The sequence below is a fragment of the Calliopsis andreniformis genome, chromosome 12, assembly GCF_051401765.1.
Source record: "Calliopsis andreniformis isolate RMS-2024a chromosome 12, iyCalAndr_principal, whole genome shotgun sequence".
NCBI classification, from domain to species: domain Eukaryota; kingdom Metazoa; phylum Arthropoda; class Insecta; order Hymenoptera; family Andrenidae; genus Calliopsis; species Calliopsis andreniformis.
The window spans coordinates 3,952,434-3,971,996 of NC_135073.1; the positions used below are offsets into that span (position 1 = coordinate 3,952,434).

The 19,563-nt window shown below is 33.2% G+C and overlaps 2 protein-coding genes across 5 annotated transcripts in view; both read left to right on the forward strand.

Annotated features, from left to right (window-relative positions):
* Positions 1-11,417, forward strand: part of Numb (NUMB endocytic adaptor protein) — a 102,754-nt gene extending 91,337 nt beyond the window's left edge. For 3 of the 4 annotated variants that reach the window (XM_076388633.1, XM_076388634.1, XM_076388631.1), the window contains 8 exons: positions 1,717-1,788; positions 1,875-2,093; positions 2,372-2,558; positions 3,067-3,324; positions 3,885-3,905; positions 5,123-5,308; positions 5,425-5,948; positions 6,086-11,417. In XM_076388633.1, coding sequence (XP_076244748.1) covers positions 1,717-1,788; positions 1,875-2,093; positions 2,372-2,558; positions 3,067-3,324; positions 3,885-3,905; positions 5,123-5,308; positions 5,425-5,948; positions 6,086-6,394 — 1,776 coding nt within the window. In that variant the 3' untranslated portion in view covers positions 6,395-11,417. The remainder of the gene's footprint in view (positions 1-1,716; positions 1,789-1,874; positions 2,094-2,371; positions 2,559-3,066; positions 3,325-3,884; positions 3,906-5,122; positions 5,309-5,424; positions 5,949-6,085) is intronic. The other variant, XM_076388632.1, reaches the window with a different exon arrangement.
* A 2,202-nt stretch (positions 11,418-13,619) lies between these two features.
* On the forward strand, positions 13,620-14,917 carry LOC143185993 (uncharacterized). The gene is made up of 2 exons (XM_076389347.1): positions 13,620-13,857; positions 14,693-14,917. The coding sequence occupies exons 1-2, from the start codon at positions 13,690-13,692 to the stop codon at positions 14,915-14,917; spliced, it is 393 nt and encodes a 130-aa protein (XP_076245462.1). The 5' UTR covers positions 13,620-13,689.
* Positions 14,918-19,563: the final 4,646 nt, after the last annotated feature.

Genomic DNA, 19,563 nt, shown 5'->3' on the forward strand with positions numbered 1-19,563 from the left:
TTATCGACAGAAATATAATGAACATGTGTCTTTTTTGTATCGCTGATAGTGAGTTTGATTAGATCGACGCACTGTATGTATGAATTTTAAATTAAACCTACCGTGGAAGAGACCGGGGCAGGAGTAACAATTCGACTTTGAGCTACGATTATGCAAAAACTATTACACTTACAACAAAAATGTTTATGTCATACTCTTAAATAACTGTATGACATTATTGAGTCAAAGGGGTTTTGCTTTATAACAAGTAACATCAGAGTCATCAATAAAAAATAGGAATCGTATAAAATGTTTCATTTGATCCTTACGATTGGATAGTTGTAACACGGCCACAGGTCGATAGTAATACAAGTAAAATAATCGTATTCATACAAAAAAAGACAAATAGAAATCAAATTTTTTAAGAACTGCAAGATTTTGATCTAATTAGGTAAATTATTCTATTTGACACTTATGGCAAATGTACAAAACATGACGTTTTGTGCATTTCTTACTTGCCCAATCCTTGCACTTTATGCGCTATATCCATTTTTCATTTTGCCGTTTTTTTACGTATCGAGGAGATGTTACAATCGTCCCTGACTATGCTCTGGAACTTAGATTATAAATTTTCGCTAATCAGATACTTAAAAGTCCTAACGAACAATCAGTATTACATTCAGAACGATCAGATTAAACATTAAAAAGAAGAAAAAGCACTTACTTCCCGAGGAATGTTTATATTACACTTTTAAAACCCTAAGAAAAAGTTACTTTCTGGTGTCGAAAGTCGTTTTATTCTCTATACTTGTCTATTGCGTATGTATATTGTTGGGATATGGATGTATGTATTTCAATTGTAATTTTGCATCATATATCCAAAATTTACGATAAAATCTGCGGTAGATTTTGAATTATTTAACTGAATTTAACATGTTACTTTTGAGATACTTCAAAAGTTATACTCAATTTTGTATCAACATAATCTTTTTAAAACTTTGAAGGAAGCGAAAGGGTTGACGTTAAAATAAATCTCTTTGATTGTTACTTCTGCATTATCTTTATATTTTAAAGTACTGTGTTTAACACATGCAACAAAGAGTAAAAATAAATGTAGTAATTCAAAGGATTAATGAAGAAGTTGTTGAAATTGTCCCCTATTTTGCATAAGATTACATAAATTAGCTTAATAACGAGTACCTACACTTAACTTAGTGTAATGAAAATAAAATTTGGCGAATATTTAAAAACTACACAAAAATTGATGCTCTCTTATAATATCACTCAAGTAACTCAAAATAATTAGGTTTTCTATTTAATGCATTTATCAAGTATTGGATTTTATGCAATATTGAACTATTGAATAAAGTTTTAAACATTAAAGGTCGACAGGTATTGCCTAACAAATTTAATGTTTAAGAGTATTATGGTGATTTTGAATAACCCTGGGCGATACTAGAAATACACACAAATAGACATTATTTTCTTCAATCATTTTGTATTTTTTCGGAAATTTATCATGAAAATAGAAATACATTACTCGTAATATCAACACAGTAAAATTTTTCCAAGCGCTTAGTATATCTAGCATGTATAAATATTAATATTTTAACTTAGAGGAAAGAAAAATATCTTTCTTTTCAATTTCATTTTAATGACTTCAACAATCTTTTTTTTATGAACAATGTAATACATCCAAGCTTCACTTTATCGACCGACTCATTCTTATCTGTGTAGTACCTGGGATGTGTTGAAGTATTCGAGTCAAGGGGCATGCAAGTGTGTGAAGAAGCTCTAAAAGTACTTAGGGTAAGCGACAGATAATCTGCAAAGCAGTTTGCCTTTTCAGTGCATATTCAAATACATTTAATCTGTATTTTTTTTGCAATTTGTAGAACTCCAGACGGCGGCCAGTTCGGGCGGTATTACACGTATCTGGAGACGGATTACGAGTCGTTGAGGACGAAACAAAAGGACTCATTGTCGATCAGACGATAGAAAAAGTTTCGTTTTGTGCACCAGATCGGAATCATGAGAAAGGATTTAGCTATATTTGCAGAGATGGAACGACCAGGCGGTGGATGTGCCACGGATTTTTGGCATTAAAGGAGTCTGTAAGTAACTATACACGACGAGTGTGTGGTATTGTTTTACTTCTCGTAACTGCTTATACGCTGCAATATCCAATTGTCTTTAAAAATAAATTCCCTTTAAAAGAACTATTAATTTACTTATCTCTTAAATAATGGAGACATAACTAACATCCTAAAGTAGAATGCTATAATGTTGTGTACAATGCTTAGGAAGATTGAAACTACTATCAAAGTTATATAGATTTAGTAAGTGATGGTTTATACCCATTAATTAAGTATCAATCTCTCTGTTTTTATAGGGTGAACGTTTAAGCCATGCAGTAGGTTGTGCCTTTGCTGCGTGTTTAGAAAGAAAACAGCGGAGGGATAAGGAATGCGGTGTTACGATGACATTTGATTCGAAAACTTCAACTTTCACAAGAAGTGGTAGTTTTAGACAGCCAAGTCTTACTGAACGATTGCAAGATTCACGAGAACGAGCTGTCGGTCAGTAATTTTCTACACATTACTTTCGACAAGTTGTAAGATATGTATAGGATAGAAAAGAAGTAATGGACTCCGCTTAAACAAGTGAGACTAGATTTTTGGATCGTTAGAGATCTAAAATATGATCGACTCTCATTCAGTGAAAAATATTAATTTCAATTTTTTCCAGTCTATACATGTACATAATGAACATAATTTCCTAAAAAGTCTAAACTAACGATGATAGAAATGTAGGAACTTTCTCTATTACATTTTAATATTAAAATTTTTGTATTATATTGGTATTGCAGATCTTCTTGTATTCTTTATATTTCGTATCTTCAATATTTTTCTTTTTCAAGTTTGGCGAATGCAACAATGTCTTCTGCATTATTTGAAACAAAATGTTTAGCAAATTGTTAAAAATTCTTTAATTTATAATTTCGAGAGATCGATAAGAAATATTTATTCCTATGTAATTTGTATAAAAATACTTCTTTGTAATTTAATAGATTTTTTTGATTTATAGATGTACCTCCATTGAAGCAAGTATACAATCCTTTCGCTATCGAGCGGCCACATGCCACACCGTCGATGCTTGAACGACAAGGTTCCTTCCGTGGTTTTACGCAGTTGAATCAAGCATCTCCGTTTAAAAGACAGCTCAGTTTACGGGTCAACGATCTTCCTAGCAATCTTGAGCGCACACGTAGCCATAGTCTTGAGCCAACAGATTTGTCACGGATGCCGTCTGCTATGTCTCATATTGTACCTCTGAAGCCACCAGGTAATTCAATTGTTGATATAAACGAGTATCTTTTGGATATGTACGGTATTACTCTATAATTCTATCTTTTTGATTATTTATTCTGTGCAATAATATACAGTCTTGCGAAAAATATTTCAATGCTTGGAGTTAAGGATCATGTACAAAATATAGTACTTATACTATGTACTATGTTGTAGTTAGTGTGAGGTATAACCATCAGTTTTAAAAAGGTGAAAAAGTATTTGACTAATATAATGGAGTTTACAATATTTTACATTTTGAAGATTGTAGAATAATACTACAATAACAAACTAAATTGTTAGTACAAGTATACTCGTATTGCAAGAGATTAGCACTCAATTCGACTGTTTTTATTTCTAATTTTAATAAGAGAATACTAAAAGCTCGTGTATATTATCGACACAATAATATTTTATAACTATCAATTTATATGTTTCGTTCATTGCAGCATTTAATACCAAATATTTGAATATCTTCCAAAGCTATACATATGTATATGCAACTACTCTTGGATCTAAACTTTGAATACCTAATATGCTTCTTTATTTTTATAACAGAATTCGAAGGATATGACGAAGGTCATTATTTCCCATTCTGTTAACTGTTCATTTTGCTTGCCCCTCCTTTGATGTTTTTGGATTATGCTAGTTTTACACATGTACATGTTTTAGTATACATAGTGTGACAAGATAGTAATTAAACTATATTTAAAGAAACGTACTTGTTAGTAATTAAGATTATATATTCGTATAGACAACTGTTGCATTTCTTGTCGTGCTATACGTACATATGTATACGTATGTATACAAGGTGTTCTACAGTTTTTCGTATAAATTTCGTCAATGTGTTCTATAGAGACAAATAAGACTAAAATATTATATAATAAAAAATCCATATATGCTACCCTAAAAAGTTACGATACGATAATACTATTAATAGTTTAGTAGATACATAATAGTAATAATGTTTATGTTGTCTACTGATATTCTGCTGTTTTTTTTTTAGCTTGCTACAATTTGTTAGATATCGGACACATTGTGCACGTTAGATAAAAATTGGTTTAACGAACATTATTCCTAATGGTAGATTACTCCAGGAGGGCCAGTTCCTTAGGCTTCCAGGTCGCCTAACATTACAGCTTTAGATTTCTACTTATTGGGAATTTAAAAAAAACGGTTCATAGTACAAAAATATCTACTCTAAGTGAATTAATTTAGACAAAAATTAGACAAAATCGCGAAGAAATTTAATGTACATACAATAAATGTAATAGTATGTCAAATCAGATTCACATCAATAAAAGCGTTTATACTATAGATATAGCGTTTACATCATGTTTTATATTTTTATTATAATTTTCTGAGATGTTCGTGAATTTTTTATTACACATTTTAGTCTCATTTTTACCTATACGAGATACTGGAGTTTGTACGGATAACTGTAGAATATATCTACTCAGACAGTTAAGTGAATTAAAGAAAAAGAAGAAATAAACAGGAAAAGATATTGTTTCTGATAGTGATAATGTAGTTAGCCCCTATATGTAGATGTATTTTAATGTTCTCTATTTAGGAATTAAGTTTCCTGCTGCCTTTGTGAGGTACTGTCCCTACTGTATCGCTTCAAGAGTTTTGTTCATAAAGTTTTCTAGACATCCATAACACATATTCACATGATACGTATACAGCATGCATTTGGTGGTTTTCAGCACTAGTTCAAAGCACCAAGATTATTATATTGGCATTTTGCCTATAAGCAGACTATTGATATTGGATACTCTTTTTTGTTCTTACAGTTAGTCCAATTCCTGAGATATCACCTGGAGGACAAGACAGTGTCTCTGCAATGTGTCAGCAGCTTTCACGAGGGCTGTCTCTTCTTTCAAGCAATGATGACTTCGGACCAATGCCTACTCAGAGTACCGCAAGCTCTATTGCTAAACAACTTTTTACAAGTATCTCTACCAGTAACACTCCACCAGGTATGTTCCTTCATTAATATTGGTAAAGTAATTCTAAATAATGCATTGTGACGAACTACAATAGGTTGTATTTCTTCGTATAAGATATAATACACGACTGTGATTTCTCATTGCAGTGACAAGTAGCAGCTCATTGGATGAGATGAAATTACAGAATGGTCCGAGTCTCAATAACAACAACAACAACAATAATAACAACAATGACAAAAACGATGATCTCAGTAATTTGAACCATGTTGGTCCCAGCTGGCAAGAATCCCCATCACCGGTCCTAGCTTCGAATCACAGACTTACACCTATCCTAAACAAAGCCAGCAATCTTAGTCCTATACTTCCTAGAACAAGCGCACCTACTCCAGTTGTGATGAGCACTCCGGCTCCAGCCACTACTGTTGGTGTATTTGGCACACCACCTTCAGTCAGTCCTGCTTTTAGCACAACGTCCACAACTTCTTTAGGGAACACGTGCACACCAGTTGTGAATAGGTCACCGATTCCCGTAAATTCTGCGATGACACCGAAAACATCATCACCAACTGCAAGTGTCGCTTCAGTTTCTCCAGCTTTATGTGGTAGCAGCGCTGCAGATACTAGCCAGATTAGTCAGACTCCGATAGTAAATGCCATTTCGACTACAGCTGTAAGTAGTACCTCAGTGAACAAAATTTAACTTTGTACCTTGTTTCCTGATAAGCTGTAGTTAAAGTATTTTCCTTTCAATTTGCAATTCTAAACTGTTTAACGAAACGCTTCACGGTAATATAAACTTTGGTTTAGGTTCAACCGGTATCGACGACAGCAGTATTGCCAAAACCAGAACAGTGGTTAGGTAGCATAACGGGATCGGTACCGTCATCAGTGCAATCTCCTTCACAAGGACAGACTAGTCCACGGAGGGCACCACCGCTTCACGCAAGAGCTCTTTCGCTAGGATCAGCTGCGATGGGACACGCTACTAGAACAGGTCCCTCTGATCCGTTCGATGCTGAATGGGCAGAGATTGCGGCGAGAAATTTGCGACAGGCAAGCACCACGAATCCGTTCATAATGCCGAACGCGACACAAGCGTTTCAGGTGCAATTATAGCGTCAGGAGTTTGTCAATAGCGTTGCCAAGTACTTCCATTCGAGCACATAGTAATGAATATATATTTGTTCGGATTTCGACCTCTTGGATAACCGGAACTATTACATGCGAGTGTTCGTGGGTATTGTCCAATCACGAAAATTCCTTTAAAAGTGACTTAAGTCGAGATTCCGGTTGGGTGATGTGGTTTATCACCATATAAGAGAGCTCGAAAGCAAGACAAAATGGAGAGACGCATCGATCTCGAAGAAATGTTTCGTAGCAATGATGAATAGCAGAAATTCAGCACAAAACACGTACCCGTAACGTTCTTTAGATTAGTAGTTCACGCGCACAGCCTCAAAGTATGAATATATACATGGAATGAATAAAAAAGGGACCATATGTTGGTCACCATTGTCGATTAATCGAGGATGTTTGAAAATACTGTCGCTGGTATCGATAACGTACTTAAATGTCTATCATGAGATACATATAAACGAGGTGTACGATAATCTTGAATAGTTTAGGCTGAAAACGGTTTATCCGTCGTCTTGCATGATAAATCAAAATTACACGCACCCAAGATTACGCTGCACCGCAATGTTTCATCAAAAAAGAAGAAAAATTGGAAAAAAAAGTCGTAAATAGCTTAATCTTAATGCGGTAAACGTAGCCACGTGTTCCGGCCACGTGACAAACTTTTTTGACTTGTTACGGTCTGTAGGGGTGTAAAAGTTCTACGTAGTTTGCTTGGCTCGAATATCAGGAATTCACAAATTTTGTTGATGATCGAAGGAGAAAGAGATATTTGAATGAGCAAATAGATAGCTAGATAAATGGCTTAACATCCTAAAGGACTGTGATAAACATCGAAGTGGCCAGTACTTAAAGTGGGTGCAGATTTGAACGACTGTTATGAATTGTGCTTAAGGCGAGAGAAGGAGTATCCAATGAACTTGGGTATCCAGAAAGTCTATTATTCTCAGCCGGCAAAATATACAACAATCTACACACACACACTTAGTTATTCAAGAGATGATTAGATATTGAAGTTTCTAGAGTCAGTACGATTCACGCTATCGTTGTCTTGTATCGCGTGTACGACCGAATCGCATTTATCTTGTAACGACGAGGGCTGTTAGGACACAGCGACATATACAAGACGTTTCGCACAGCTAGGACACACAAGGTGCTTCCGCCAAGAACAAAAGGATATATACATGAGAGGCATTTCGCGCGCCAAAACGGGAACAACGGTATACGGAGTCGCGTTCTGATGGAAACTATATCACTATATAACTGTTGCAATGTACTTCAATTGTTGAAAGGATACCTAGAAATAATAGTGGTTTATGTCACTTTTATCTGATTTTGGGTTAGTCAACGCTCAGTCTATGGCAGTTGATACAGGAAAGTGAAACATAAGGATAATTTAATATTCTGGTGTCTTAATTTGTCATTCTTATTATCAGGAATTCGAGCAAACAAAGGAACACAAAGAAAAAACATGGCGTCACTTTTTGTACTGTGTAACATTAAATGCAGGATAATTTTGGCTTTTCGAAGCTTATTATTATTCGTTCCCCAGCATAAGAAATATTTTTGGTAGATAACAGGATATATAGGAAGAATAATTGTTGACACGAGCTGTACTGTGAAGTTAATGTATAAATGCTGAAGAACTGTGAGATTAAAGTACATAACAATATTTCTTTTTTTAGAAATATAATATTTTAATTTTTTTTTCGATATTAATATTATCATTGATAATTTACAATTTCTAATCATTATATTCGGAATCTGTATTATTAGAAGCTAGTATTCCTAATTTTCGACAATTTTCAGTGTCCTATGTTTAGTTCTTCATTACTGATAATGAGAGTGTTAATTATAACAATGTTAAGCCATTAACATTAAGCAATGTTAACAATGTTTTTCTATAACGCGCTAGAATATTTATTATTTTCTAAAAAGAAGAAATATTACAAAAATGTGAAAAATTGTATGGTTGGTCAGCACGGTGTGCCATATATGTCGCGAAGAAATTTGTTCTACGTAAAAATTAATTATAAAATATGAGATACAATTTGTGATATTAAGAAGATAAATTCTTATGAAAAAATGTATAAAATTAAAATTTCAACTCATTTTTTTGTGGAAAATTTATTTGCTTATATTACAAATTATATTTCAATATTTGTAAGAAAATCATTCCTCAACATATCACTAGTATTTTAGGGCAATTAAATAATGTATAAAACTGATAATAGCAATAACTTTTATTATTGCAAAAATATGAACTGAAATTTTGCTAATTACTTTTCATACCTTGCAGTATTTACGTCTCACATGCAGACTCACTTCAGACATGTCCAACAGAATTTTCTTTAACACCAAAACTTGAAAAATATGTGATATATACATGTATAAAGTTGGATATTTATAATTATGTACCTAAATATCGATTGTACTTGAACATACAAAAAGTGATAAAAATGCAAAACGTACAGCTTAAAGACATAAACAGCATAATGAATTTTTCTAATGCACGGAAAATGTTTTTTAAAATTGTAAAAATAACTCTAATATATATTTTAAAATAAATATTTTCAATAGGATTTAAGCAAACTCAGGAGAAAAATTAAAGTCAAATTCAATGCTACGTATTTGTGTGTGCTGAAATAGTGCTAGTGGTATTTTTTTCCGGGGATATACTCCAGTTTGTGCTTCACGAAATAGAAAGTATCATTTCGTCATGTGGAATATTTCAATTCAATCATTTTTCATTCATTAATACGAAAAAGAGAAACATAACTAAAATAGAATGCAAATGGTACAATTATAAATAATATTAAATGATCTTTTAAATAAAAGATCTTATGATAGTTACAAAAATAACACATAAATAAATGTCTCTGAATTTACTTCTAACTTCTTTTTATCTCGATGATTGTGAGAGCATATAATTCTACTAAAAAAAGAAAACTAACGACCCTAAAAGATGTATACAAAGCGTTCTTGAAAGAGAGAATTTTAGGAACGTTCAATCGTTGAAATAATACTTGAGTTTATATTTTACAGAATATTTATTCTGTATAATATGGCACACCATGCATTAAGATTCATGTCAAAACAAGATTTGACAAAGTGTGGTGGAGTAGAATGATTCCGTCGTTGATGTAAAGTGGGTAACTGTTCGATCGTTGCTTCAACGACTCGTGTATGTATGTGCGTTGTATATAAATTAGTTATTTAAACTGTAGCAAAATGAAGGGAGAGGTCAGAAATGGAAGAGAGAGAATGAGAGGGAGTGTGTATGTGTGTGGAGAAGATTGTTCACCGAGCTGACGATTCTTCGTTGCTGAAGCTTCATTAAGTTATAATTGTAAGTTACCTTGTAAATAGATTGGGTAGCATTTCTCAGCACAAAATGGTCGCTTCTACGTTCAAATATGGTCTCGAAGGCCCCGGACACGTTAATAGGACACAAGCGTTACGCAGAAATCACCGATATCGTTCTCGATCGTTTGGCCAGGTTGTACTTGATTGTTAGAGTCACCTTCTGTCCGTCCCGTAAATCAAAAACAAATAACTACAAACGTCATGCAGGAAACCAGCAAATCGAAACGTTATCGGGAACCGCAGAAGCGCGATCATCGGGTACTTACGGCGTAGTAAAATTGTAAAAAGGTTAGTCGATCGACGTACTTAAATATTAACGAACTTGTAGCTCATTTTTTCCTTTTTCCTGATGAACCACGTAGATCGATACCGTAAGTATCGTCAACGTTTGTTCCCATCGTTACTTATTCTGTTTTGTCAGAGGATAAATTAAGTAAAGAAGGAGTGTAAAGGCAAATGTGTACACACCGTGATTCGTTATTCGTTTAGAAATATTATTGCCTTAGGTACTTATTGTTTTCTCGTTTTTTTATACCTGTTTTTTGTATCCATGTACACTAATATTCATTCAGGATTCATTTGGTTAGGAGTTGAAATCAGGAAGGGGCATCTTGATTGGTTTCTGCTCCTTCTATCGGGTCGAGGAATAAATCGACTTGGGCGAAGCGGGAAATTCTGATTTGAACCTAACCGAGATCTAGTTCAGATATAACTTCAGTAAAGTATTAAAAAAATTGTTTGTACAAAATGACTGATGCGATAACATAAACACCTAATAATTCCTTCTGTAAATAATAAAATACTTTAATACACATGAACGAAATATTATTATTTTAAACAAAAAGTAACGAGTAAACAATATATTTTATTCTACTCATTATTAATGTAGGGATCAAATTTTATCAATTAATTTAAAATTCTCAGAGATGAGTTATTTACTATGTCTCTCTAACGATGCTCAACTTTAAGTACTTGAATCTTGAAGCGAAGAAACTAGCGGAAAAGGAGTTGCGCTTTGCCAGAATTAATAGAAAATTTTCCAAGTCGATTTTTTCTTCGACTGTTGCATGAGCATTTGTGTTTTATGATGTTTTTGGAATAGAAATAATCAAAATATTGTTTCGCGGATCAAAAGTGTCCAAAAAAAGTTCCAAAGACGAGTGGGCAGGTGTCAGTCAGGACATGTTTCAGTGTCTCACATTCGATCGATGGAGGCAAGAAGCTTTATTTAATGCATTTAAGATTGTTCTAAATTGTCAAGGGTACACTTCAGGAGACACTGGAACATCAAATGCGTATTAGGTGCACTGCGTGCCAAAATATTTGGGGAATAATATCGCATTGTTCGCGAGTATTTTAGGGCAGTACACATTGTGCACCCTTCCGTGGTTGTATGTTGTATATAGTGTCGCTGATCGATTCCTGATGATTCAATGTAAGGACTGCGTGTACATTATCGTGGGAAATTATCCTTGTTCGTTTTACAATGTATCTGTCTCTGTAAAGATACGATTTATTATATATCTGTTGCGATTACCAAACTGTTTCTTTCGTTGTTTCAATCTTCACCTACATATGCATAGTGATTTATGATGGTTTTGTATGGTTTATTTATAAACGAATTATTCTTTAACTATAAGCAGCTCGAATTGATTTGAACATGAGCCAAACATTATTTCTACTTCTTTTCCAATTGCCTTTTTAATTTTCAAATCCATTTCGAAAACATAATAATTTTAGCATAATAAATTTGATTAATTCTTGAAATTAATGATAGCAGCCAGGTGAAATACAAGAACATATGCACATTTGGACCAAAAGGGTTTCAGAAGAAAAGAATTCAAAGTATTGATTTCAAATTATTACCTTTATAAATTCATACTATATGACTGCATGAAAATCAGTTTATAAGAACACACCATATAAGAAAGAAAGAAAACGCTATATAAAAACGAACACTAATTCATTTTGTAAACGTATGTAACGATTCTGTTAGCAGAATGAGTTGTGTGTACATGCATGAGCAAATTCAGACTGATCCAAGTAACCCCAAAATTTCCCGTATCAATTAACATCTTCCCAATTCCTGTCATTATCTCCACAGCATGTCGCTCACTATTGTTTAATACTTAGAAAAAAGAAGGTGGGGAACTGAATTCCAAACGCTGTTTATATAAAATACAAAGAAATCAATTGAACCGAATAATGGCCACTTTCGAAGATGCATTTGCTAAATACCCGCCTAGCATTCCTTCGCATTGTGCTCATAGACCTGTCGATCCAAAATGCCCACCATGTCTAAGAATTCAACCACCCGCTACTGGCACTTCACCAGTTCGTTTTCAACTTACATACACCTGTGATAGGTACTGTATTCTTTATTTAACATCTTGGGAAAGTAATATATAATTTATACTAAATGTTTTTTATAGTGCTACGTATTCGCCTTGCTATTATCCTCGTCCCATATGTTGCACTATTCCTGAAAAACCGCCAGTGAAAAAGATTAGATGTGGATTTAAGTGGTTCGATTGCTGTGGAAGACCTGTTCCCGAATGCTTCTTCTAGATTGTTCTTTTGCTATACTTATTCCTTTTGCAATCAAAAAATAGCAGATTGAACAATCAACGGTTAGAAAACAATTTAAGAAGTTTGTCCTCCTAATATTTTATAGATAGTAAAAAAAGTGTGAGTGTACGCACGAACTCTTAAATTAAAAACATATGTTTTTCTATTACCCCATTTGTATAGAGTATAACAAGTTGTATTATCGTATTTCGGACATTTTTTAATCTAATTTTTTAGAGCATCGTTGATGAACAAGAACCTTTATTAAAATCTCATCACTTTCAATTTTCTTGTAGTTTATCTGTAGAATCAGTCTTTAAATTCTCTTTCGCTTTATAAATGTATCTTCAAGTAAGAAATAAGAAGAACTTAAGGTTGAACTAGGTCTCAGTAATCGAAAGTATTATATTTTGCATTTTTTATCAAAGTTTGATCAAAAACACTAAAGGATTCGTTGTGTTTTCTCGGTGAAAATGATACCGATTATAATTTTTGGTTAATTATAACTTAATTATAAGAAAAAAACGATTATAACAATTTCAAGGTACCTTCGTTAAAAATAATCGTCAAGATCTGATAGGAAATATGAAACTTGATTTCATTGTTAAACCCTACTGGTATGCTTCCTTTTATGATTCTTCCTTTCTTGCGCATTAAAAATCGTATATGTTTGTTCTCTACCATAACTTTTAAAAATGAGAAATAGATTTAATTGCTAAATTATAATAATTACAAAATTATTATGAAGTGGGAAAGCACTAATTAATAATAACTAATTAAGCATAATCATGGCATACATTTATGCAGGTATTATACCGTAATGAGTGGACAAAGTTAAAGAAATGATTAAGAAAATCATTTAGAATAATTAAAGTTTTAGATTTTCAAATACATTTTTAAATAAATGAAGATAGGAAAGTTTAGAAAAATCCTTGTTCAAAATTATTTTGTAAGTTAAAAAATTAAAATTTTTTTTAGTAATATTAATTATAATTCAATATTAAAATATTTGTTTTTATTTTATGTAGCAATATAATTTCTATACTGAATTTTTATTTCTTTTAATGAGAAAAATTTGTTTATGGGAAAGTTACTCTGTACCATAAAAGCCTAATCTGAACATGTGAATGTATTGAATTTGAGAAACAGATGAAATATGATTATTCTCACTAGAATATGTAGTCATATTCATTACGTAAATTTCTTCAGAATTCAAAATTCTTTCCATGATGCATCCACTCAACAATTTTTGAAATAAAATTCTAGGCTAAATGATGTTCTTTTAAAAAATATCTCTTTCATCTATTTTCTTTAGCGCGCTTACGAAATAAAATTAGGAAAAAATGTCTTGTGAGCCACTTCGTGAAATAGTGCCACGACGCAGCACCCTGCCTCCACTATGTCCACCCTGTCACCGTAAACCGCCACAATACTGTTGTCCAAAATACGGTTGTCCCCCTATACAAGAGTGTCCACGTCGACGTTGCTGTTGTCCACCGCCTCCACGTTTGGTACGTATTAAGTTTAAACATTTTCTGTTTATTTCTTTAGTATACGTAAATATTTTTTGCTCTAATTAATCAAATTATTTTCATTTATTCTGAGGATAATGAAATTTTATATTGTTTCTTATCCTTTTCTATGATATAATTTTTTTAAAGATTTATTTGCATCTTTTATTATTCTTATAGTACATATACACTATCAGCCATAAGAATGTATTACAGATATTTAGTAAAATTTGAGTAGAACGTTGATACTATTACGTAATGAAAATCTTTATATTTCGAAATTGATTGTCATAAATGACTGTTATTGAAGTCTAGAAGAGCTAGTGTTAGTTATATACTATGAGTCTTTATTATTAAACATTTTGTTTGTCTGTGGTAGTCATTTTATCTCTTTCCAGATGTCCTTTAAATAAGTTGCGACATATTTTTTGAAGCTTTAACAATTGTTTCACATTTTATGACGTATTAATGGTCATTGTATAAGTTTTAACTCTCTGTTAATCGTCCTATCCATATTACTTCTTCTAACTATGAATAACATTCATAGATAACAATTTATGTAGCAAGAATTTTATTAAGATAAAGATATGGAAGATTTAATTAGGTTCTATTGATTGTTCAAATTCTTATGAAGAGTAATGTATATTTATAATATATTTCGTACACTCTACACTTTGACACTTTTTGTTCTATTCTTATACTAAATTGCATATTTGATGAAAAATTGATTGCGAATAAACACTCGTTCTTTCCTAATGTATTGAGTTCAGTATATTAGTACCTATTAATAATTTGCAATGCTTAAGCAATACTAAATAGCAAATGTTATTCATAGATGTGCAGAGAACGACCGAGATCACCCCCTCCGCTACCAACCCTGTGTTTACCTGCCCCATGCCCTTCACCACCACAACCGATACCCTACCCTTGCTGTCCACCAAAAATACAACCACCAGCTTCTTGTGTACGATTCTGTATTCGTACCACGTGTGGCCAATCTACTTATGATCCTTGTTATTTTGCTGATGTTCCCTGTTGCCCCCCACCAAATATTTGTTAATTCTCAAGTGTAACAGATAATTATATAGGGCAATAAGTATAGAAATAAAATTTTGTCATTATGGGAGAAACGAAATGTATACTTGCTGAAGCCTCTTTATATGAAGTTACATTTTGTACTACATAGATTACAAATTAGCGTCTATATACGTGAGTATATTTTGCATAGACAGTGAAGTAAAAAGTTGATAACTATCGAAACAGTGATTAGTAATAGATGCTTGTAAAACAATAATCTACAAAGACAATTTGAAATTAGTCGTGACAAATGAATGAATCCATGGTAGAACCAAGAATCTACTTTCAGAAATTGCCTGCATCAGAGTTGAGATTAGGAGACCTTGAACAACGAAGGACAGAATAAAACAGTCACCTTAATGTTATTAGATTTAAGTAGAATTCGTAGTGTTTTTTTCAGATTCCGCAAAACATAGTTTGGAAAACACTACCTCTAGCATACTTTCAATATTTTATCAAGTTAGTTTGTTATTTTTATAACACTTGCTACTAAGCTCAAAAACTAAAGTATTTTCTCTTACATATCAATTATGTATAATGTTCAGTAAGCTCAAACTGCTCTAAAGCTAATTCTTTACCAAAGTTTTCTTCCATTAAAAATGCTTTATTAAAGGAATTAATCATTTCATTTCATTTAAAATAAGAAGATTGTCAATTTAATTGTTTCGAACAATTATAAAAACTACCAATTTTGTTAATATTATATACAATCAATGTTGTATCTATTACCTTACCGAATTCCTCTTTGGTTGTTACGAAGTCTCATGTCTACTCAAAGTAGGCAATCAGTTATGTAAGTTTACGCGTATAAACCATAGAAATTCCACGGATCTGGGAAAGGGTCTGTCCCTTTCATAATTATTCTCGAGCTCAAGGAGAATCCGAACAATGTGATCAATAGTGTCGTAACTTCAACATGGAAGCGCAAGGTTTCAATTTTGGTTAATTAACGATCACCATTTATAGCTTATGTAGCGAACCGTTCACGTAAGAGAGCTTGCAAATTGAACCGAGATACTTCCTCTTTGGCTTAATGAATTACGCAACAAGAAATTCCGCTGGAATTAGACGATATTCAGCAATAATAACTTTTTACAATTAATAGTGCCTTGAGTTTGCACTTTGATAATTTCCATTATGCAGTTCATAGTTGTTAATCCATAACTGAACGTGGAATAACTTTATCCTTAATCCATTTTGGAACAGTTGACTCCTAATTTTTAACCATTGTTTACACATTTAAACTATAAATACATTTAAAATTTCATTACCTAAAACCTTGTTCAGATTATTTAAGTTACTTGAATTCAAGCCACTTCAAGTATTCAAGTACCCCGATGTCAAGCTTGTGTTCCCATAAGCTAAGTTACTTGGATTCAAGTGGTTTGAATTGAAAAATAACTTAAATTCAAGCTGTCAGACAAAAATAGTAAAAATGGTGTGGAAAAAAGTGATGCATCCTAGTTATTTCGTTATGTATTTGTCAAACAAGACATGCACTTTTGACAGCTTTCTTGACGTTCACGTGTTCGTTGATTTGCTTGAAAATATGGTATAGTAAACACCATGGCATACATCAATCAATGTATATTTCAAGGCGAGGGAAAGTCAAGGCATCTAAAACATGTTCACAATGGTCAAATTGCCCCAAATCACTTGCATTTAAACCACTTGAATTCAAGTAACTTAACTAATCTGACCAAAGCTTAAGACGAGAAAACCATTTCCTTGTTGTATGCTCGTCAACTAAAATCGCAAGAAATTATGCACGCAATTCACAATTCGCAGTTACTCGATGACATGCAACTAATAAATGTTTCAAATTTTGTAAAACTCACTGCGCCTACGCAATACGTACGCAATAGTGTATTTTTAATACTTAAGCTTAGTCATAGAATGCACTACTATTTGTCCTTCAAAAGATGGCCGAAAGATTTTCCCTTTACCACTGAAAGAAGTACCCCCTCGCCTGAAGGTTCATTGTATACTCCGTCCTTCAGGTCCATGGATCCCCCTGTACATATACACTACAAATGTTTCTAGTCACTTTCGCTGCACTGACTCCTTGTTTAAATTCAAAGAAAAGTATTGGGGACGTTTTTTCTGCTTAACATTCTACAATTTTTAACTTATGATTAAAAAAAAGTTATTTAAATCAAAAAATCCCAAACGATCCAAAAGAGTAAGACTAAGCCTTTAATGATTATAAAATATTATAAAACTTCTTTTCTTGGACAAATTTTCATTAGAAAGAAAACTTTCTGTCAAATAGCAAAATGTGTATATCTAGCTAAAACAATTGTGGTCCCATCAACACTCTATTTTACACGGGAGACACTGAATAAGAGAGAGTGAGAGAGCATGTCAATGAAGTCAGTATCGTTTTAGTTATCCGTACAAGCAAAGCTAGTCTAAAAGCTAACGAAACTACATCACTTTTCAAGAAAACAATTAAGTTGTGACATATGGTTCCTTTAACACTTTTTATTCTATTATTTAAAAACAGAATAATGAAAAATGTAACATTAAATACGTAGGTCAAAGTTAATTCCTTTAATATAATTTCCATTACACCAGAGAAGTAGGATTCATCTGGGATAATCATTTATCACCATTTAATTTTCGTACACACTGTACGTATGTAAATCTCATGTCCATTCTCAATAAAGCCCTATAGTTTAGGTCATAAATTAACAAGCAAACCGCCAGGTGGCGTCCAAAGTTTGTACCTACAGGGATGCTTCACACAGTACTCTGTACAGAAATCCGCGCAAAGCAAATCATCCGACGAAAAAGAGAAAGCGAAGAGCGTAGGTACGGTCACAGCGGATTACGACGAAACCTCGATCGCGGTCAATTTGTTGAGTGGTGTACGCGCGGTTGTTAAGCCGATTAATGTAATCACGCGTCACGATGTTCACATTTGGATCGATGAGCAAACGCTGTTCGTTCCGTATAATACCAGCATTATGAGTCATTAAACGTTCGTGATATAATGATCATTTTTCGTTGGCCACACTACAATATCTGTTCTCGTCGCTTTTTGCATTCATTTTCGTCAGCTGCATATTTTATGCCTGCCTCGGAAATCTAGGCGGAAAAGTTCTCTCGTCAATGTTTAATCCTTGGAGAAAGGGGCAGCAGCAGTGGTGCAAGCGTATTATAGAGGTGAACGAATGTGTAGAGCTTCTGTATGGTTTTAATTTTCACGGGTGTCGTGCGTACCGTTTGCGCATCTTTTTTGTAACAATAGGGGCGTGAAAAATAATTGAACGTTGAAAGTGTTTTCGAAAGGGATGGTACGTTTATGTGTTGTCTGCCTTCGATTAACCGATTGCTCTTTTGACAACGGAAGAGTAGTCGGAAACATGCGCAATGGTGCTCGTGCAGCGTGCATGTATTGTATGTACAATGTCGATGCAATATATGCAAGCGGTAGTATATTTTTAAGAATTTTTTTGTACTGGTCTGTAGAAAGTCGATGTCACTCACTGAATCAGATTGGGCGTACAGGATGTTTACATAATATTTAGTGAATACGTAATGTTTTTATTATAATTAATAGTGCTTGTTTATGTAAGTGTAATGCTTAAGGATGTATCGCATGAATTGTACCGCGTGTTGATATTATTGATTTTGTTGGTATTTAAATATACATATTATAGTGCATATGACATCCTTAAGTCACCGTGCTTCTAGTTTCAAAATTGTTTAAAAAGCATTGCACGCAAATTTCTCATTTTTAAAATTATTAAATGCATGGAAGTACTTCAATGTCTTTGTTTCAATAGTTACACAAGATTTACTGTTTAAATTTTAATTTACACTTTTTACAAATGTTTGGAAAAATATTATGTGATATCCATTTATCTTGTATGTTTTTTTATATTAAAAATAACGATCTTTTTTCCTTCTACCTTTTTTTTATAAATCTGTCACTCAGGAGAAAAGCGTCGAGCAGTATTAATGCAAACGTTCTATGGAGTTATGTTTTTTACATAGTTCAGAGCTTACTAGAAGCTAAGTAAGCAATTTTCTATAATACTTGCTGTTATCAACTTCTTTTTAACCATTTAAGACTGAAAGTTTTTAATAAATATTTTCAATGTATTGGCGCACATTTACTAGCGTAGATTCTATAAATACTTATTGCCAAGATAAAGCAGAAGGTGTTTCAGAGGGATAGCTAGTAATCTTGTATGAAAGCCCAAGGAAGTCAAGTTATTGTGGAAAAATTGCTTTTCTGTTACGAATAAGCCCCCGAATCGGTTGATGGTCGCGTTAAAGATTTATCGGTGATCGACAAAAGCAGAAGGAGATGGTGCAGGGAACGTAACCATTCCTCGGTTTCTTCCCTGATACTCCGATTTCCGTAACACACTGCATCTCCCACGTGGATCAAAGCCATCGTCGTGGAAAGTGTAACCCGTTGTTGAACGTCCATCCGGAAGATCGACAGACGGGCCAGCCGTTTCTTTCTTTCCACGTCTTGGGGCGTGACGTTGCGTCAAAATAGAGGGAAACGAGCGTTTCCAGATCGATCGTGTGCAAAAAATGGATCTGTAATTTTTTTTATCGAATCCTCTGACATCGAGAAATTGTCTGTGCTTATAAAGTACTCAAACAGCT